Consider the following 23198-nt stretch of genomic DNA (forward strand, 5'->3'; position numbering starts at 1 on the left):
TCAGTCATTTTCCATCCAAGTTGTCAGACCCCGGTGGCTTGTCATTGTTGATAGACAACAATTCTTTTTTCAGCTCTTCCACACTAACTTTACCGAATTTAAAATTGCAATTCCTGTTTAATCTTGCCAATGAAAAAATCATGAAAGTAGTTCAGTAACATTCATTAAAGTAACATCAGTCGGTTTTGTGATGAATGAGGTCTCTCCAGAAATGTTAGATTGGGTTCAAGTCCGGGCTCTGGCTGAGCCACTCAAAGACACTCAGAGATTTGTCCCCAAGCCACTCCTGCATTGTCTTGGCAGTGTGCTTAGAGTCGTTGTCCTGTTGGAAGGTGAACTTTTGCCCCAGTCTGAGGTCCTGAGTGCTCTGGAGCAGGTTTTCATCAAGGAGCTCTCTGTACTTTGCTCCGTTCATCTTTCCCTCCATCCTGACTAGACTTCCAGTCCCTGCCGCCACCATGCTTCACCGTAGGGATGATCCCAGGTTTCCTCCAGATGTGATGCTTGGCATTCAGGCTAAAGAGTTCAATCTTGGTTTCATCAGACCAGAACATCTTGTTTGTCATGGTCTGAGAGTCCTTTAGGTGCCTTTTGGCAAACTCCAAGCATGCTGGCATGTGCGTTTTATTGAGGAGTTGCTTCCGTCTGACCACTTTACCATAAAGGCTTGATTGGTGGAGTGCCATTCTGGAAGGTTCTCCCATCTTCACAGAGGAACTCTGAAGCTCTGTCAGAGTGACCATCGGGTTCTTGGTCACCTCCCTGACCAAGGCCCTTCTCTCCTGATTGCTCAGTTTGGCCGGGTGGCCAGCTCTAGGAAGAGTCTTGGTGGTTCCAAACTTCTTTCATTTAAGAATGATGGAGGCCAATGTGTTCTTGGGGACCTTCAATGCTGCAGACAGATCTGTGCCTCGACACAATCCTGTCTCGGAGCTCTGCAGACAGTTCCTTTGACCTCGTGACTTGGTTTATTGCTCAGACATGCACTGTCAACTGTGGGACCTTATGTAGACAGGTGTGGGCCTTTCCAAATCATGTCCAATCAATTGAATTTACTACAGGTGGACTCCAATCAAGTTGTAGAAACATTTCAAGGATGATCAATGGAAACAGAATGCACCTGAGCTCAATTTCGAGTCCCATAGCAAAAGGTCTGAATACTTATGTAAGTAAGGTATTTCTGTTTAAGTAAAAACTGTTTTGCTTCGTCATTATGGGGTATTGTGTGTAGATTGATGAGGATTTGTTTATTTAATACATAACAAAATGTGGAAAAGGGAAGGGGTCTGAACACTTTCCGAATGCACTGTATATCTACAGTGGGGAAAAAACGTCCTCAGAACTCTATCTTTCTGAGGAGGGCATCCTGCATATCTAATTTCTTACATTATGTGTGGTGAAGCACTGTGAGGTGTTTCTCAGTGCTGCCACACAGAGGGGGAGATGCAGACAGTGAAACCAATGCATTAGATTCAACCCAACCAGAGAAAGACATCTGGCATTTTACTACAGAATCTACCCATTTAGTACAGAATCTATCAATACGAGACATCATGTCACACCCTGGCCTTAGTATTATTGGTTTTCTTTATTATTTTAGTTAGGTCAGGGTGTGACATGGGTAATGTTTATGTTTTGTTGGTTTTGGGTGTTTATTTGGTAAAGGGGTTATGGGGTGTAATATATGGTTTTGTGTTTAGTGTAGATGTCTAGAGTTGTTTATGTTGGTGAGTGATCTGGAAGAGTCTATGGTTACCTGAATGAGTTCCCAATTAGAGACAGCTGATTTCGGTTGTCTCTGATTGGGAGCCTTATTTAGGGTAGCCATAGGCTCTCATTGGGTGTGGGTAATTGTCTATGTAAGAACGTTTGTAGCCTGTTTGTATGTGCACAACGTTTGTAGCTTCACGGTCGTTTTCTTGTTTTGTATAGTTTTTGTTATAGTGTTTCGTGTCGTGTTCATCTTCGTGTTGTTAAATAAAAGAAGATGGCTTATTTTCCAACTGCTGCATTTTGGTCTGTCAATCCGCCACACGATCGTGACAGAATTACCCACCATAGGACCAAGCGGCATGGAAGGCGGCAACAGGACCTACCCACAAAGGATTTCTGGACATGGGAGGAGATACTGGATGGTAAGGGGCCTTGGGATCAACCTGGAGAATATCGCCTCCCTCGTGAAGAGCTGGAGGCAGCGAAAGCCGAGAGGAGGCGATATGAGGAGGCAGCACGGAGACAAGGCTGGAAGCCCGTGAGTACAACCCAAAAATTTCTTGGGGGGGGCCTTAAAGGGAGTGTGGCGAAGTCAGGTAGGAAACCTGCGCCTACTCCCTGTACTTACCGTGGAGAGCGAGAGTACGGGCAGACACCGTGTTACGCAGTAGAGCGCACGGTGTCTCCTGTACGCGTGCATAGCCCGGTTCGGTACATTGCAGCTCCACGTATCGGCCGGGCTAGACTGAGCGTTGAGCCATATGTCATGAAGCCGGCCCAACGCATCTGGTCACCAGTGCGTCTCCTCGGGCCGGCGTACATGGCACCAGCCTTACGCATGGTGTCCCCGGTTCGCCTACATAGGCCGGTGCGGGTCATTCCACCTCCCCGCACTGGTCAGGCGACGGGGAGCATACAACCAGGTAAGGTTGGGCAGGCTCGGCGTTCAAGGGAGCCAGTACGCCTGCACGGTCCGGTATTTCCGGCGCCACCTCCCCGCCCCAATCCAGTACCACCAGTGCCTCCTCCACGCACTAGCTATATGGTGCGTGTCTCCAGCCCTTTACCACCAGTGTCTAAACCACGCACCAAGCCTCCTGTGTGTCCCCAGAGTCCTGTGCGTCCTGTTGCTGCTCCCCGCACTAGCCCTGAGATGCGTGTCCCCAGCCCGGTGCCACCAGTCCCGGCACCACGCACCAGGCCTACAGTGCGCCTCAGCCGGCAGGAGTCTGCCGTCTGCACTGCAATGACTGAACTGCCCGTCTGCCAAGCGCCATCTGAGCCATCCGTCTCCCCAGCGCCATCTGAGCCATCCGTCTCCCCAGCGCCATCTGAGCCATCCGTCTGCAATGAGCCTGCAAAGCCGCCCGTCTGCCATGAGCCTGCAAAGCCGCCCGTCTGCCATGAGCCCACTGAGCCGTCCGCCAGACAGGAGCCGCTAGAGCCGCCAGCCAGACAGGAGCCGCTAGAGCCGTCCGTCAGACAGGATCTGCCAGAGCCGCCAACCAGACAGGATCTGCCAGAGCCGCCAACCAGACAGGATCTGCCAGAGCCGCCAACCAGACAGGAGCAGCCAGATCAGTCAGCCAGCCATGAGCAGCCAGATCAGTCAGCCAGCCATGAGCAGCCAGATCCGTCAGCCAGCCATGAGCAGCCAGATCCGTCAGCTAGCCATGAGCAGCCAGATCCGTCAGTTAGCCATGAGCAGCCAGATCCGTCAGCTAGCCATGAGCAGCCAGATCCGTCAGCTAGCCATGAGCAGCCAGATCCGTCAGCTAGCCATGAGCAGCCAGATCCGTCAGCTAGCCATGAGCAGCCAGATCCGTCAGCTAGCCATGAGCAGCCAGATCCGTCAGCCAGCCATGAGCAGCCAGATCCGTCAGCCAGCCATGAGCAGCCAGATCAGTCAGCCAGCCATGAGCAGCCAGATCAGTTAGCCAGCCATGAGCAGCCAGATCCGTTAGCCAGCCATGAGCAGCCAGATCTGTCAGCCAGCCATGGGCCGTCCCTCAGTCCGGAGCTGCAGTCCCTCAGTCCGGAGCTGCAGTCCCTCAGTCCGGAGCTGCCATTCCTCAGTCCGGAGCTGCCCCTTACCCTGGAGCTGCCCCTTCCCCTGGAGCTGCCCCTTACCCTGGTGCTGCCCCTTACCCTGGTGCTGCCCCTTACCCTGGTACTGCCCCTGACCCTGGTACTGTCCCTGACCCTAGTACTGCCCCTGACCCTGGTACTGCCTCTTACCCTGGTACTGCCTCTTAGTCCGGAACTGCCCCTGAATGCAATGGGGTTAAGGTGGAGGGGGGTCGTTTGGTGGAAGCCTAGGAGGTGTTTAGGTACTGTGGTGACGTGGGGACCGCGACCAGAGCCGGAGCCGCCACCGTGGATGGAAGCCCACCCAGACCCTCCCCTAGACTGTGTATGGTGCGCCCGGAGTTCGCGCCTCAAGGGGGGGGTTATGTCACACCCTGGCCTTAGTATTATTGGTTTTCTTTATTATTTTAGTTAGGTCAGGGTGTGACATGGGTAATGTTTATGTTTTGTTGGTTTTGGGTGTTTATTTGGTAAAGGGGTTATGGGGTGTAATATATGGTTTTGTGTTTAGTGTAGATGTCTAGAGTTGTTTATGTTGGTGAGTGATCTGGAAGAGTCTATGGTTACCTGAATGAGTTCCCAATTAGAGACAGCTGATTTCGGTTGTCTCTGATTGGGAGCCTTATTTAGGGTAGCCATAGGCTCTCATTGATGGTGGGTAATTCTGTCACGATCGTGTACTGGAGAGAATGAGGACCAAGGCGCAGCTGGATATGAATACATCTTCTCTTTTTTTATTTAAAAGACGAAGATGAACACGACACGAAACACTATAACAAAAACTATACAAAACAAGAAAACGACCGTGAAGCTGCAAACGTTGTGCACATACAAACAGGCTACAAACGTTCTTACATAGACAATTACCCACACCCAATGAGAGCCTATGGCTACCCTAAATAAGGCTCCGCAAACCTACATCTAAACCTATATTCCTTCAAATTCCTATATGACATACACATTTATGCATTTTAATGCAAGATTTATAAAAGTACACACATTGATAAAACGTGTTGGCCTTTTCTACTGTTGCTCATTCAATATTTGATGAATACATCTGTTTGCACCTTGCAACAAGGAAAATGTGTCACTTGCACAAAAGAAATGTGTCTAAAGTATGTGTTCCTGACATTAAAGCACCTCCCAAGTCCTGATGCATGCTGTTCCATGCACTCGTATCTGTGCTGCAAGTACATCATATTCAATAGGCGTTGTTTTTGGTTGAGTCATCAACTATTGACGAATCATGTTCACAGCATGACAGTTGTTTTGACATTGTGGTTGAATATTTGGGCTTCTTGGCACATCAGAACCCTCCCCCCTTGCCCGTAGAATGGGTGCTGCATCAAGTCTAATGTTCGTCTCTGTTTTTTGACCAATCAAGTCGATAAAGGCATTACAACTCCTCTGTTTCAATCCTCTTGAATTATACACTACCGTTCAAAAGTTTGGGGTCACTTAGAAATGTCCTTGTTTTTGAAAGAAAAGCACATTTCACATTTCAGGCTATGGTAAACTGTGGCCGACAGTCTGTGATTTATCGAAATTGAGAATCTGCGATTTCCCTGCCATCCCTATTGGAGCTCCTTTATTTAACGAGGCAAGTCAGTTCATTAAGAACAAATTCTTATTTACAATGACGGCCTACCCTGGCCAAACCCGGACAACGCTGGGCCAATTGTGCACCGCATCACTGATTTACACCAGGCTTCCACCCCATTGTAGCTACTTTCTGCCATTGACTGCACCAGGCTTACCGATTATGTCCCAAGTCTGGGCATTCTGGCCCAGTATTCGCACAGCTCATGGCTACTGGGTTGGGGTTGAATAACCTTTCCATAGATCTGGCAACCCATCTGGCATGGCAGGGCATGATTAGTATAGCCGGGGATCAGATGGTAAGATGATCATACCCTGGGTCATTGTTGTTTTGGGGGGTGCATTAATCCATGCATTTCATGGGTGGGCCTCCAGATAAGCCAAATCCCATGTTGTTTATCCCCATCCTCTATCCTTCTCTATGGGACCTCCAGTTACAGATAGGCCGTATTTGATATGAGAATGAGTCTCGGCACCACTGGTTAAAACAGCGACAAAGGCCTTGCAGTCGAAGAGCCAGCATGAAGCCAGAGAACATGTCTCTAGGAAAAAGGCCTGTAGAACTCATCAAGCTCTTTGCGAGTGTGTGAACGAAGAGAGTGAGAGATGAAACCTTGAGAAGCTTCATGCAGAGAGAGGAGTTAGGCAGGCAGGCATGGAAACCCTACAGAACCACGGGAAGGAACACAGGCAGAGCTTGAGAGAATGAGCTGGGTCCTTGGAATGCACTTTAACTGTGGCTACGTGGTACATGCTGTCAGTCATTAACCAACCTGAGTAGGGCTGTGAGGTTCCTCCTGTGAGCCAGCCGACCAGTCAGACTCTGTGACTTAGAGTCATGTGCTCTACGAACACCGAGGGGTCATTGAGGGGTGGCAGGTAGCCTCGTGGTTAGAGTGTTGGACTAGTAACCGAAAGGTTGCAAGATCTGAATCCCTGAGCTGACAAGGTAAAAATCTGTCGTTCTGCCCCTGAACAAGGCAGTTATAACCCACTGGCCGCCATTAAAAATAAGAATTTGTTCTTAACTGACTTGCCTAGTTAAATAAAGGTAAAAAATAAAAAATAATTGAGAAGGAAAACCAGTCCAATCAAGTAAACAAACACAGTGTCACGCCCTGGCCTTAGTTATTTACATTTAAGTCATTTAGCAGACGCTCTTATCCAGAGCGACTTACAAGTACATACATTCATACTTTTTTTTTTTGTACTGGCCCCCCGTGGGAAACGAACCCCCAACCCTGGCGTTGCAAGCACCATGCTCTACCAACTGAGCCACACGGGGTTATCTTTGTTTTCTGTATTATTTTAGTTAGGTCAGGGTGTGACAGGGTGGATGTTTGTGTGTATTTGTCTCGTCTTGGGTGGTTGTATTGTATAGGGGGTTTTGTAGAGATTATGGGGTTGTGTTCAGTGTAGGTGTCTAGGTATGTCTATGGTTGCCTGAGTGGTTCTCAATCAGAGACATCTGTCTTTCATTGTCTCTGATTGGGAGCCATATTTAAGGCAGCCATAGGCATTAGGCTGTTGTGGGTAATTGTCTATGTCTAACGTTTGTAGCTTGTGTATGCACTTTTGTTTGTAGCTTCACGGTCGTTTGTTGTTTTTGTTTAGTGTGTATTAGTGTTCGTTTTCATCTTCATTTATTAAAGAGGATGTATTCATATCACGCTGCGCCTTGGTCCACTCTTCCTCATCAAGACGATCGTGACACACAGGTCATCTTTGTTATGTTTGATCACTTAGTCAGCGTTTCCACCTCTTTTATTTGAATGTGGAAAGAACATGGTTGTCCTGCTCCACTTCTCTTCACAGGTTCTTATTCTAAAAATATTTTGTTTTGCAGGAGTTGTGGTAACTGTTGATAAGTTATCGATTAATAACCTCATGTTAATACAATGCAATACAATACAAAATTGCACTATCATTTCTTACTGTAACTAATGCCGTTAACAGGACCCAGGTTATCACACAACCAACTAGAGTGCATACCAATAGTGTTGGATCTGTGACATCCACTTGTATAGATCATATCGTCACTAATGCTGCAGAGCTTTGCTCCAAAGCAATATCAGTTCCCATTGGCTGTAGTGACCATAACAAGTGTGGCAATAACAAGGAAAGCCAAAGTACCAAAGACATGGTCTAAAGTTATTCATAAGACATCATTCAAAATGTTTTTTCAGGACTATTTTGTTGAAGATGTAAAAAAATGTACAGTACCTGTCAAACGTTTGTGCAAAGCTGTCATCAAGGCAAAGGGTGGCTACTTTGAAGAATCTCAAACAAAAAATATTTTGATTTGTTTTACACTTTTTTGATTACTACATGATTCCATGTGTGTTGTTTCATAGTTTTGATGTCTTCACTATTATTCTACAATGTGAAAAATAAAGAAAAACCCCTGAATGAGCAAGTGTGTCCAAACTTTTGACTGGTACTGTATGTTGGTCTGATGTTTATGAGGAGAATCCAGATGCAGCACTTGGAGTATTTGTAAAATTATTTTTGCCAATTGTTGACAAACATGCAGAGAACTGTTAAAGCCCCCTGGATCGATGATGAATTGCTCAATTGTATAGTTGAAAGAAATTATACAAGAGGTTGCAAACAAGTCAGGCTGATTGGTTGACATACTGTCAATTGAGAAATGTTGTGAATAAATATTTTTTTAATAAGAAATTATATTACATAAATAAGAAATCATATAAAAAAACGATGGGAAAAAAATACTTTTTAGCACCTCAAATGATATTTTGGTCAGAAAACCCAATTCCTCTTCATCGTTCATTGAAGTTGATGGGTCATTTATAACAAAACCTTTTGATATAGCCAATCATTTCAATGACTATTTCACTGGTAAAGTGGACAAACTGAGAAGTGAAATGACAACATTGAAGAGTGAACCATCATATTTGTGTATTGAAGATCTAATAATGAAAGAGAAGAATTGCTGTTTTGAATTTGGTCAAGTTTGTGTGGAAGAGATGGAAAAAAACATTTTTATCCATCAGTAATGATAATACACCAGGTATAGTCAACCTATATGGGAAACTATTGAGAATGGTAGCAGACTGTATTGCCACCCCTATTTGCCATGTTTTTAACGAAAGCGAAAAGGAGTGTGTGTCAAGAGATGTGGAAGGAAGCTAAAGTAATTCCACTGCCTAAAAATAGTAAAGCACCCTTTGCTGGCTCTAACAACCGACCAATCAGTTTGCTGCCTGTTCTTAGTAAACTGATGGAGAAAATTGTGTTTGAACAAATATAATGCTATTTTTCAAAGAACAAATTAACCACTGATCTTCAGCATGCATATATGGAACAGCACTCAAGTTGTACTGCACTGACTCAGATGACTGATGATTGGCAAAAATTAAATGGATAAAAAGATGATAGTTTAAGATGTATTGTTAGATTTCATTGCAGCTTTTTATGTTATTGATTATAATTTGTTATTGTAAAAACTCACTTGCTATGGCTTTATATCACCTGACATCACATGGTTGGAGAGTAACTTATCAAATAGAACCCAGAGAGTGTTCTTCAATGGAAGCTTCTCTAACATCAGATATGTACAGTGTGGTATCCCTCAGGGCAGTTGTCTTGGGCCGTTACTCTTCTCTATTCTTACAAATTATTTGCCACTTGTCATACAAGAAGCTAAAAGGAATATGTATGCTGATGATTGCACATCAGCACCTGAAGCCAGGGAGTTCAATGAGAATCTTACCAAGTAGTTAGTCAGTGTCAGAATGGGTAATTAACAATACATTGGCCTTAAATACATCTAAAACCAAAAGCATTGTATCTGGTTCAAAGCATTCTCTTAGACCTAAACCTCAACTGGAGTTGTGCATAAAGTGTGTGACCATTGAACAAGTTGGAAGAAGCTGAACTCCTAGGATTACCATTGGGTGGTCAGTTATCATGGTCAAGTCATACTGACAAAGTTGTGAAGATGGGCAGAGGTATGTCTGTCACACCCTGATCTGTTCACCTGTCCTTGTGATTGTCTCCACCCCCTCCAGGTGTCGCTTATTTTCGCTGGTGTATTTATCCCTGTGTTTCCTGTCTCTCTGTGCCAGTTCGTCTTGTATGTTATTCAAGTCAACCAGGGTGTTTTGCCGTACTCCTGCTTCTATTCTCTTTTTGCTAGTCCTCCCGGTTTTGACCCTTGCCTGTTTCTGGGCTCCGTACCCGCCTGCCTGACCATTCTGCCTGCCCTGACCTCGAGCCTGCCTGCCACTCTGTACCTCCTGGACTCTGAACTGGTTTTGACCTTTTGCCTGTCCACGACCATTCTCTTGCCTACCCCTTTTGGATTGATTAATAAATATCAAAGACTCAAACCATCTGCCTCCCGTGTCTGCATCTGGGTCTCGCCTTGTGCCCTTATAATGTCTGTTACAAAAAAGATGGTTCTGATCTTGTCCCATCTTGATTACTGTTCGGTAATATGGTCAGGTGCAGCAAAGAAAGACCTAGCAAAGTTGCAGCTGGCTCAAAACAAAGCAGCACGTCTTGCCCTTAACTACACACACAGAACTAACATCAACAACATGCATGGTTAAGGGTTGAGAAGAAATTGAATTCTTCCCTTCTAGTCTTTTTAAAAAACATTTGTGTGTTGAAAATGCCTAACCTCTTGTATAATCTATTTGCATACACTTCAAACAGACATACATACTCCAGCAGACACGCCACTATGGGTTTCTTCACTGTACCCAAACCAAAAACAGATTTCATGCGTTGTGCAGTTATGTATAGAGCTATGCCATCATGGAATGCTCTGCCACCAGAGGTTACTCAGGCAAAAAGCAAGTTTAGCTTTAAAAAACAGATAGAAAAACACATTTTCTCACAGTGCCTAATTTAACATGACTATATATAAGAATCTGAAAATGATTATATGAATAGTGTGTAAATAGTATTTTAATTGTCTCTTGGTGTCTTTCTAATATAACTTTAATTTTAATTTTATTGAATGTAATGTAATGTAATATCTTATGATGTTCTTGTCTATAACTCTTCTGTACTTTGTCATGTATTTGTATGTTTTATGTGGACCCAGGAAGAGTAGATTCTGCATGTGCAGTAACTAAAGAGGATCCTAATAAACTAAACTAAACTTAAAAATACTTTGCTAAATGATTTAGATTTTTCATTCAGCTAGTTTTTCTGAATCCATGATGTGATGTCACTCTTTTCACTGTTTCTCCTAGTTGCAGTCACAGTGGTGAAATCCTCCCCCCTGGTTCGTGCCGAGCGGAGGTGGAGTGATGAAAGATCTCTCTCTCTGTCTCTCTCTCTCTCTCGGTCTCTCTCGCTCTCGCTCTCCCTCTCTCTCTCCCCTCGGTTTGAAATAAGACTACGGAACATAGCAATGTTTGATATAACCGTGGAGAATAATGTGCCAATACTGAAGGATGTGAGACTGTGCCCTATGTGGTGGAGGTTACACCTGTCTTCTCACATTATTATGCTCCCACATTCATTTTCATGTTTGTGACTGTAACAAGACATGGTTTGGTCTTTGATGTGAGGGGATTAGTGTTTGTGAGCCTCGACAGCCCTGGGACAGATTATATAGTACAGTAGGAGGTAAATTAACAACCACTTGGTCATACTCGCATGCAGTCATACACCACCATGCTTTCACCCTCCAATATGAAAACAAGCTTAGGTTAAAAATGCTATATCCTCCTACAACATGCTATATCCTCCTACAACATGCTATATCCTCCTACAACATGCTATATCCTCATACAACATGCTATATCCTCCTACAACATGCTATATCCTCCTACAACATGCTATATCCTCCTACAACATGCTATATCGTCATACAACATGCTATATCCTCCTACAACATGCTATATCCTCCTACAACATGCTATATCCTCCTACAACATGCTATATCCTCCTACAACATGCTATATCCTCCTACAACATGCTATATCCTCATACAACATGCTATATCCTCCTACAACATGCTATATCCTCCTACAACATGCTATATCCTCCTACAACATGCTATATCCTCCTACAACATGCTATATCCTCCTACAACATGCTATATCCTCCTACAACATGCTATATCCTCCTACAACATGCTATATCCTCCTACAACATCCTCCTACAAGTATTTTTTTTAACCTTTTACTTGGAATGCTCACAATTTAAAAACAAATTGTCTCATGCACTGGATAGGTGCAGTGAAATGGGTTATTTTACAGGGTCAGACGTCGTAGTACGGCGCCCCTGGAGCAAATGAGGGTTAAATGCCTTGCTCAAGTGCACATCGTCAGACTGTTGTCGGCTCAGGTATTCGAACAGCGACCTTTTGTTCACTGGCCCAACCTCTAACCGCTAGGTTACCTGCCGCCAAACATTGTCTCTTTTCTAGTTTCTTGGTAAGAGGTCTCACAAGCCCCCACAGCACTGTCATACACATCCAATATATGACATATACTCACATTTGAGAGGTCCTTTAGAGATTGACATTATTCATGTCTCTCTATGAAATAGCCTGGAATCTTTTGGCCAGCTGTGAATATATTACAGATAATGATGCAGAAATGGCTGCTGTGTCATGTTAATTGCGATGTGTGGTGCATAATCTGATCATTTTGCGATGACACAAGGCAGTTAGTTGGTCTTTGGGGCTCGTGTTAATGTTCCTCATCATGTTCCATTAACATTGATGGAGCTGTGAAGGCCCTAAGAGGCGCTTCTTTGGGCGTAATCTAATGACTTTGGTAGGGACAGCGATTATAGAGAAAATACCATATTTTGATGCATATGCTAGAGCAGGGGTGTCAAACATCAATCCGATCTGCGGGAGGTTTGAGTAAAAACATGCAAATTTCTCCCGGCGAGGAAATATTATGCATTTTAAGTATGGCCCCCCCCAGACCATGGTAAAGACCGAATGCGGCCCGCTGGTAAAAATACGTTTTGACACCCCTAGGCTAGAAGGAGAGAGATCGAAAAGGTACAGTTAGTCGGGAGGATGTTGAGGATTGTTGGGGAAGTACATTGATACCGTGTGATCCGTAACCTGTCTTTCTTACTTGTTTGAATATCACCCATAACTCATTTTGGGTGGGTTCCTAGCCGATAACTTTTGTGTTGGCACTAGATGCTCTAGAATTCTCCCATCGCGTTAATCCACAGATGTGAGACATCCAATCATATTCGAGGAACACCTGAGTTTACCTGAAACCCTAGTGTGCACGACATGGAGACAGAACCAAAAGCCCCAGGCCATAAATGATGTCAGACGCAGAGCTGAAAGAAGAGGAGAATGGACGACTTCAGCCAGGAAATGCACTGATAGCCATTGAAGAGTAAGTCCCTACAGATGGAAACTCCCCTGTTTGGGTTAGGACATGTGTAATGTATACACTCACCTTGTTGGTTGGGACTTGATCATCAAGGCCTACAGCTTTTATTAGGGTCAGTAGTTGTCATAATCACTGTCTTCATGTGAGAAGGGAGGAGTAGACAGAGAGGGGGGGGTGAGATGTCTCTTCTTAAGAATATCTCTTCTTAGCAATATCCTCGGATCCAGTAACCAGTTCACAGTGACTCAGTCCCTGGATGAAATACACCAATTGACTACGCTCTGATTTCATAGATGAAAAGTCTATATCTTCTCTTTTTAGGGCTGAAACGCACGTGTAACCTAAACGCACGTGTAACCTAAACGCACGTGTAACCTAAACGCACGTGTACACCTAAATGCACTTGTAACCTAAACGCACGTGTAACCTAAACGCACATGTAACCTAAACACACATGTAACTTAAATGCACATGCAACCTAAACGCACGTGTAACCTAAACGCACGTGTAAACCTAAACGCACATGTAACCTAAACGCACGTGTAACCTAAACGCACGTGTAACCTAAACGCACGTGTAAACCTAAACGCACGTGTAACCTAAACGCACGTGTAACCTAAACGCACGTGTAACCTAAACGCACGTGTAACCTAAACGCACGTGTAACCTAAACGCACGTGTAAACCTAAACGCACGTGTAACCTAAACGCACGTGTAACCTAAACGCACATGTAAACCTAAACGCACATGTAAATCTAAACGCACGTGTAACCTAAACGCACGTGTAACCTAAACGCACGTGTAACCTAAACGCACGTGTAAACCTAAACGCACGTGAAACCTAAGCGCACGTGTAAACCTAAGCGCACGTGTAAACCTAAGCGCACGTGTAAACCTAAACGCACGTGTAAACCTAAATGCACGTGTAACCTAAACGCACGTGTAACCTAAACGCACGTGTAACCTAAACGCACGTGTAACCTAAACGCACGTGTAAACTAAACGCACGTGTAACCTAAACGCACGTGTAACCTAAACGCACATGTAAACCTAAATGCACTTGTAACCTAAACGCACGTGTAACCTAAACGCACGTGTAACCTAAATGCACGTGTAACCTAAACGCACGTGTAAACCTAAACGCACGTGAAACCTAAACGCACGTGTAACCTAAACGCACGTGTAACCTAAACACATGTGTAACCTAAACGCACGTGTAACCTAAACGCACGTGTAACCTAAACGCACGTGTAACCTAAATGCACGTGTAACCTAAATGCACGTGTAACCTAAACGCACGTGTAAACCTAAACGCACGTGTAACCTAAACACATGTGTAACCTAAACGCACATGTAACCTAAACGCACGTGTAACCTAAATGTGCTGTTGACGTCAATGCATGATTTGCCACAAATATCTGAGTTAGGATTTGGCCCTTACAGAATACATTTACAGATCCTGATAACTATAACAGATCACATCATTGTGTACTGCATTATCCTTCTTTAACACATTAAACAGGTATATTTCCCTTTATGGAAACACTGTGGGTGTGGAACGACCCACACGTGTACTTTCGCTTTCAGCTGCAGAGAATGATAGTGTTAACCAGTGAATGAAATATCCTACATGAAAGCGATTTGGAGAGGTTTTACACCTTCATGGTATTCACTCAAACTATTTTTACAATTACTATTTTTACATTTATTTTGTCCCCATACATCAATATTAGTTCTGATCATTTCCACATGAGTAAAATTATAAAATATCCAGATACATTTAGCCTTTATTTAACTAGGCAAGTCAGTTAAGAACAAATTCTTATTTTCAATGACAGCCTAGGAACAGTGGGTTAACCGCCTTGTTCAGGGGCAGAAGGACAGATGTTTACCTTGTCAGCTTGGGGATTTGAACTTGCAACCTTTCTGTTACTAGTTCAACGCTCTAACCACTATGCTACCTGCCGCCCCAATTAATTGTCCCTATGGATTATGATATTGATTCAAGATGATTATTTGAGTGATGTTCTGTTTTCCATGTATGTTTTAGAGGAAGTGGAAACGGTGGCTGTTGACCTGACGCTCAGAGCTGCTAAAGACCCAGTTCCCTGTATTTCTTCTCCCTCTGAAAGTACCCCAAAACCAGAATGTATTTAACAGAAAGTCACCCTGTGGTTTTGTCTCACAGACTTTCTCTCACTTCCTTCACGTTTTTGGCCCTTAATGTCCTCTTGACTTTCCCTGCTGTGATATTACACCAGGTCCTCCCTCACAGTGACATTAAGGTTGTGCTTTCTGTCACAGCCCAAACCTCCTTTCCTCCCCCAGACTATTTCCACTTGATCTGACAACGGATGCTATACTAATGGAGGCGCGATAAACTGTGGAGGCATGTCGTTGTTGTTCCTGACCTGTACTGTTTTTAACTTGTTAACCACAGGGCAAATATGAGTGGACCCCTGATGGCATTTCATTTTTTGTTGTTGCAATTTACAGATATTTGATGTTTTCATGTTTTGAAGTCACATTCCACTCACTCTCTCCTCACTCCTCTCTCTCTCTCTCTCTCTCTCACTCTCAATTCAGTTCAATTCAAGGGGTTTCATTGGCATGGGAAACATATGTTAACATTGCCAAAGCAAGTAAAGTCTCTCTCTCTCTCTCTCTCTCTCTCTCCCTCTCTCCCTCTCACTCTCTCTGGTACATATACACACACCGGCTGTTGTGAGGTCGTCACCCAGCTCTGGGGTGAAACATGATCAGCCACAGATCTCCTGGTGTGCTGCCAGCGCCAGCCAGGGACCACACACACTTCCCAGGGGGCCGAGAGTGAAAACTTTGAGGTTTTATGCACCATTGAATCTGAGATGATTTATTTTTCCATTTGCTTTCATCCAATACGTAGGTGTGGACTGTATTTGTGGAATCGTTCTCAATGTATAAATCTTCAATTTGTAAGGTTCTTGCATTTTGCGAGGCAAAACTGATGCATTCAGAAAAAATATCTGTTTGTACTGACTTGGCTTTTGTCAGTCATGAAGCAGCCATGCAGACACACACAAACACACACCCATTCAGTAGCCGGTCCATGTTTGACCATGAATGAATAGTTCTCTACACTCACTGACTGCTGGGGTTATTCCTTGCCAGCGCAGCAGTGTGTGTTTCTATCACATGGCCGGTCGGCTTGCTGAGCTGTCTGTTACCATTTTAAACTGGGCTGTGGTTGTGAATCACCCTGGGTTGGCTGGGCTCTGACCAACATAACACTTAGCTGTGGTAGGTCATGATTCACTCCTCCTGCACCCTCCGCTTAGTTCACTTTAGTTTAGTCATCACCATACGGCAAAAGTTCTTTACAGCCTACTACACCGTGACAGCGCTCCCCACTGATTGGCTGGCTAGCATGGATGCCTTCCTGCTGTTAGCCATGAGAAATACCAGCCCATGCCCTCTGAGGGAGAGGGTTTACTACGGCACATTTAACTGGAGTCACTGACCTTGCCGTGGACTAGAGAGAGACATGATACTTCTCTGTAAAGTTGTCTGAGGTATGCATTGCATGAGTCATGGTTGTGGTGGATGCTGAAGTAGCGAACAAGGTGAAATTGAGTATTGATAGTGAGTGGCCAGGGATGGGAGCCACTGTATCATGTCAGCGTCTAGATGGGAGTAGATTGTAACTTACACCACTACTACTACTGTGCACTCTCACTCACTCACTCACTCACTCACTCACTCACTCACCCACTCACTCACACACACACACACACACAAGCACACTTTTTCCTTATCTCTCGCTGGCTTTTTCTCTCCACTCTGTAGTTAAATCATGAACTACTCATAAAGGATGATCTCTATTCTTCATGATGTATACATTTCACATGACATATGCTCTTACTTAGTCCATTTTAAATGAATCAGTCCCTTAAATTGAACAGGCTGGCCATGCACAGGTCGTCTCGCCCTTCAGTTGCCTCTCGAGTAACCCTTAAATATGCCATTATCTTGTCTGCAGGGCAAGATACTTGACAATGCCAGGGTGACTTATAGCAATAAAGAAGATTGAGAGTTGCACAAACAGTGTTAGGAATGACCTCAGAAGACATATATCATGGTTTACACTGACCTTCTGAAAGTGAGACATCCTAACCCTGATTCTGGAACAAAGAGGTATTGTTAAACACAGATGATGTGACTGGTGCATTTCCGGCCCAGCAGCTCTGAGCAAGGGCCCTGGTAATGTACTCTGTTGCCCAGATCCTTTTGCGTTTTTAATGTCACTCTTTTAATGTCTCATGCAACCTAATGGCCCTATTGTTTACTGATTATGTCTTGGAAGAAAATAAGTCAAACATTGTGTTATTGATTTCAGATGTAGCCGTCGAGCTGGGTATCATATAAAAGCCACTCTCAAACCCTCCTTTTCTTATTCTCTCTCTCACACACCCCCAATGAGCGCACACACACACAAACACATGCAGACACACACATTTTGGTGAGTTGAAAATAAGACATATTCAGGGCAGAGAGAAGACAGGAGAGAGGGAAGTAGGGCATAACAGTTGTCAGTGGTGTATAGTGTACCACCACTATCGGCCCTCGAGTGGGGAGCCCTGAATTATTACTGTTTGTTAATTAATATTTCTCTGCCAGCCCAGAGGAAGACTGTGGCCCCGCTCTCTGTGCTCTGTGATAAATAATTTACGTTTGTTTGCTGATAATCTCTATCAGATCTGCCGATGGCCACGAGGGGTGTGTTTTCTCTCTCCCTCTCACTCAGGGGGCAGCCTTAGATGTGTGGCTGTTTATGGATGCAGATAGGTTGAATATAGGCTAGCCTCACTTTTAACTATCATGTTATAATATCGTTATAATATTGCTCACTAAATTACTCTACGTTTCCGTGCATTCCCTGTGGAAATTCCAGGTTGAAAAATGTATAATAGAGCATTTATTTTCAGTGACTCGACTGGATAATTTTTTTATATTGTGATTATTCTTTTTTTGTATCGATTTCTTTTGGAATTGTTACTATGGGAGTTGATGTGGGTCTACGTGACTTTCCTTCAGTGGTGGAAAAAGTACCCAACTGTCATACTTGAGTAAAAGTAAAGATACCTTAATAGAAAATGACTCAAGTAAAAGTAAGTATCAAGAGTAAAAGTTAAATCATTTCAAATTCCTTATATTAAGCAAATCAGATGGCACCATTTTCTTGTTTTTTTTATTTACAGAAAGCCAGGGGCACACTCCAACACTCAGACATCATTTACAAACAAAGCATGTGTGTTTAGTTAGTCCACCAGATCAGAGGCAGTAGGAATGACCAGGGATGTTCGGTTGATAAGCGTGTGAATTTGACTATTTTCCTGTCCTGCTAAGCATTCAAATTGTACTGAGTACTTTTGGGTGTCAAGGAAAATGTATGGAGTAAAAAGTACAATATTTTATTCAGGAATGTAGTGACGTAAAAGTAAAAGTAGTCAAAAAATATAAATAAGTACAGATACCCCAAAAAACTACTTAAGTAGTTCTTTAAAGTATTTTTACTTAAGTACTTTACACCGCTGCTTTCCTTTGAGTTGAGCTTCTGAGGTTTTATCACAGCTGTGCTATCTAGTGCTGATCTTGTTCATTTGCACCGCAGGCAGACACAGAGTGGCCCAGAAGAGCTGTTCAATATTTAATTGTTGCCACTAATACAGATTCATAAGTCATCTACAAAGGGGAATTGGTGGGGGGGGCTTTGTTAATGTGTTTGTTTATTGCCTTTGTAATGTCACCCCCCCCCCCCCCCCCCCCCCCGCCCCCCCCCACACACACACACACAGTTCCTCACTTGGCTGATAGTCGTTGCTCATATAATAGTGTCAGTATCATCAGTTGATTATCTCTCTCATCATCTGAGAGACTGATTCTCTCGTCCTCTATATCAGCCTACTGTGCTCTAAAATGACGACTGGTGTATATCACTGAGTTTATGTCTGCTTTTGCCTATACAACGTCTTGGTACACTGTATCCTATTGCAGTATAGTCGCCTACAGACAAACCAAGGCAAAGTCCTAATTTATACTGTGAATACCCATCCTCAGTTCACACCCTATAAGAAGAAGTGGGTGAGGAGAAGGGGGTAAGAAGGAGGGGGTGAGGAGGAAGGGGTTAGAAGGAGGATACACTCTAGTCCCCTGGCTCTCATCAAGTATTAACAGTTGGACTCCCAGAAGCCTGGAGTAATGATTATACAGTTTACAGCTTGTGAGATTATAGCTGCCTGTCTGTCTATAAGCTGTCTGTCTGGCAGACAAACATGATGTTGAAATATATCACCCACACACAGCAGGCAACATGATGAAACAATCTGCAACAGCTTGTTTACAGAAACAGACTATTTTAACAAATGTATCCGGTGTTTGTGGTGAGTTAAGGACTTTGACAGCCAAGAGCAAGTGTCATGAATAACAATGATAGCTAGTCTAATTAACAAAGGTATGGCATGGAGTTTGTTAGTCTAATTTACAAAGGTATGGCATGGAGTTTGTTAGTCTAATTAACAAAGGTATGGCATGGAGTTTGTTAGTCTAATTAACAAAGTTATGGCATGGAGTTTGTTAGTCTAATTAACAAAGGTATGGCATGGAGTTTGTTAGTCTAATTTACAAAGGTGTCACGTTCGTCGTAAAGATGAGACCAAGGCACAGCATGAGTAGAGTTCCACATAATTTTAATCAACTGAAACTCACCTAACAAAACAACAAACAACCAAACGAACCGCAAAGCTACAGGTGTGCACTCAGGCAACTCAATGTAGACAAGATCCTACAACATTAAACGAGGAAAATGGCTACCTAAATATTATCCCCAATCAGAGACAACGATAAACAGCTGTCTCTGATTGGGAACCATATCAGGCCAACATAGACATACAAAACCCCTAGACATACAACACCCTAGACATACAAAAACCCTAGACATACAAAACTAGCGTACCCACCCTAGTCACACCCTGACCTAACCAAAATATATAGAAAAACAGAGATATCTAAGGTCAGGGCGTGACAAAAGGTATGGCATGGGAGTTTGTTAGTCTAATTAACAAAGGTATGGCATGGAGTTTGTTAGTCTAATGTACAAAGGTATGGCATGGAGTTTGTTAGTCTAATTTACAAAGGTATGGCATGGAGTTTGTTAGTCTAATTAACAAAGGTATGGCATGGAGTTTGTTAGTCTAATTAACAAAGGTATGGCATGGAGTTTGTTAGTCTAATTTACAAAGGTATGTCATGGAGTTTGTTAGTCTAATTAACAAAGGTATGGCATGGAGTTTGTTAGTCTAATTAACAAAGGTATGGCATGGAGTTTGTTAGTCTAATTAACAAAGGTATGGCATGGAGTTTGTTAGTCTAATGTACAAAGGTATTGTGAAGGTATTGTCACTGGGTCGCAGTGATGGCAAATTTCCGTTGACATATCGGTGTGTTGCAAGTTCTTTGCCTGTGGCTGATTTGTGGTTTGTCCTCCACATTTCAAACTGATACAGAGACATTAGTTATGTTCTGCTGCTGGCCTGTTTAGCTCACAGAGAGAAACTCGAGACTAGAGCAGTCAATCTGTTCAATCAAGTTCTGATTCTTTTCAATCAAGATTCTGATGAAGGGAATAAGGTGTATTACTGTAGTCATACTGAACAACACTGCACTAGAGAAATACACTAGATGTTTAATGTTGACCAGGAGAAAACACATCAGTGCTAAAATGTATCTTCTGCAATAACTAAACTATTATGAGGAGAGGAACACCAACGTGCCTTATGAATAATATTTGCAAGCATCACCGTTTCTTTATTGAGATACAAAGAGGCCTACAGTCTGATCCTCCTCCTCTTATGATGATGTGAGCCTTCTCTCCCATAGTCCTTTGATTTGCATTGTGTTAGGGTCTCTTTTAGTTATAAAGGAAACCTGATGGCAAATAGCAGATGTATAATTCTGAGATGATTCCCACCTGGAGTCTGTTCCTCTACTGCAGGCCCCTGGCTCCATGCTCTGCACATTACAACACTATGACTCAGCAGAAAGAAAGCCCTCCAAGCCTGATGAGTCCACACACACACACGCACACGCACACGCACACACACACACACACACACACACACACACACACACACACACACACACACACACACACACACACACACACACACACACACACTCAACCACAGGTGCACACACACTCCTGGGCTCAGACAGGCAGACTGCAGCCTCAGCTGTCTGTACTGTAGGCTACAGGAGCTTTAAGTGCGACAGTGTTGAGGTGAGCACAGTGCAAGGCTTTGCATTGCACCTCTTTAAGTCAATGTGGAACCATTTTGAGTTGCACCGACTAAGATTTCCTGCACATACTTAATATATTTATTTTCAATACTTTTATTGTCACATTGAATGATTTCCAATGTGCTCTAAACAAACAGCTCGTTACAGCCCTTATCTCTAATGTCATCGTTGTCCTTTCCTAGGTATCAGCACACAACAAGATAATGCTGTTTGTGCAGTAGGCTAGTAATCTCACAAGCCTGCTTACAAATCTCCATGAGCGTCTGAGCTATGAATGTGGGTCAAGAGAGACTGGTACAGAGACTACATCTGTATCCTATTAGGAAGTACCAGAGGATGTGTGTCAGGCTGCCTTGAAGAGGTGTTGAATCTTGGATTCTCTGTTGAAGCTATTGGCGGAGAGGTGATAGAAAGATGTTTGAGGTTTGTCATTCCTGTGGTATGTCCCCTGTCCATTTTGTGTGCGAGTGCATGCACATGGACATGTATGTACGTGTATGGAGGAGAGAGAGAACGTTTTATTTTCTCCATATAAAAAAATGGCATTTCTACAACCTCCAAGTAATTGGGTCCTTTTCATCCTTGGAGCCCATTGACTGTGCATCCAACCAATGTCTTGTCTCTGTGTGTGTGTGTGTGTGTGTGTGTTTGTTCTGCAGGGTGTGAGCGGGATGTCTCTGGATGAGGGGGCCCACGCCGGGTCTAGGGAGACGCCCATGTATGTGTATGAGTCGACGGTGCACTGTGCCAACGTGCTGCTGAGTTTGGAGGACCAGCGGCGGCTGAACATCTTGTGTGATGTGACGGTGGTGGTGGAGGGGACAGAGATCAGGGCCCACAGGGCCGTCCTGGCAGCCAGCAGCAGATACTTCCTACAGGTGCTGCTGGGACACACACAACCCGAGCAGGAGCCAATCATCAGCCTGTCTGACAAGGTGAGTAACGACCAATGATGCACATGTATATGTATGTCGACGGTAACACCCTGAGAAAGCATTAATTACCTGACTTGACTTGACAGACTTTAGGCTCCCCTCGGCGTAGCCATTTTTATACTGTTATGCTGCTATATTATAACAGCCCTTCCATTACATTCAGAGACCTGTACTAGTGTGGTAAAACGGGCGTGTCAGTCAGAGGGAGAAGGAGAGAGAATCTAGACTTTTATTGAGTCTCAAAATTCACTCTCTTTTGTGTTCATGTGACAGACAGACAGAGGTTCTCCTACATGTCTAGAGGAAAACTAAAAACAATGTATGCAGGACAGAATTAAGTCAATGTCCATTCATAATAAAAACAGAAAAAAAGAGCAATTCAGTTTTGGAAACGTCTAAAATACAGTGACATCCAAGCCCTGCAATATTGAGAGCTGAGCAAAAAAAATTGTCCCGTCATCCAGCTGGTCCTGGGGCTGAGTTCACAAACCTGTTCTTCTTACACACTGAAGCCCAATCAATCAGAATAACAACCAAATTACAACACAGTCAAACAAAACTACACTACCTATTGGGAAACACAAGCACAAAGCAAAACACAGTGCTATCTGGCCCTAAATGGACAGTACACCATGGCAAACTATTTGACCTGGGTTTCTGTACCAAACATTAGAAAAGCCTTGACAAAGTACAGGCTTAGTTAGCAAAGTCTTGCCATTGAGAAGGGTAGACACAGGAAAACCTGTCTCCCTATAGAGGAAAGGTTGTGCAACCACTGCACCACAGCAGAACCCGAGATAGAGGGCAAATGAACGGTCAATAAAATTCCCAGCTGCGCCTGAATCTACAAGCGCCTTATGCTGGGAATGCGGGGAAAACTCAGGAAATGTAATAAACACATACATGTGAGCAACAGGGGGCTCTGGGTGAGCCTGGTGCCAACTCACCTGGGGTGACACGATAGTGCCCTGCCTGCTGCCTCGACTCCCTGAGGAACCCCCCCACCACCGGCCAGCAGTGTGCCCTCTGCGGCCACATGGCTAGAAGGCCGGTGACGTCGACCGACGAACGCCGCCCGAACAAGGAGAGGGACCGTGGAAGTCGTGACAAAACCCTAATTCAAGGTTTCAGACTTCTGATGAGAATAGGCTACCCATCCTGTTGGGGGAGGAATCAGAGA

At 44.0% G+C, this 23198-nt stretch overlaps 1 protein-coding gene across 1 annotated transcript in view; it reads left to right on the forward strand.

Annotated features, from left to right (window-relative positions):
• LOC129811488 (transcription regulator protein BACH2-like) overlaps window positions 1-23198 on the forward strand; it is a 48107-nt gene that overhangs the window by 15278 nt on the left and 9631 nt on the right. The window contains exon 2 of the mRNA XM_055862844.1: window positions 21743-22018. Coding sequence (XP_055718819.1) covers window positions 21755-22018 — 264 coding nt within the window. The 5' untranslated portion in view covers window positions 21743-21754. The remainder of the gene's footprint in view (window positions 1-21742; window positions 22019-23198) is intronic.

Source organism: Salvelinus fontinalis, chromosome 15 (genome assembly GCF_029448725.1).
Source record: "Salvelinus fontinalis isolate EN_2023a chromosome 15, ASM2944872v1, whole genome shotgun sequence".
Lineage (NCBI taxonomy): Eukaryota > Metazoa > Chordata > Actinopteri > Salmoniformes > Salmonidae > Salvelinus > Salvelinus fontinalis.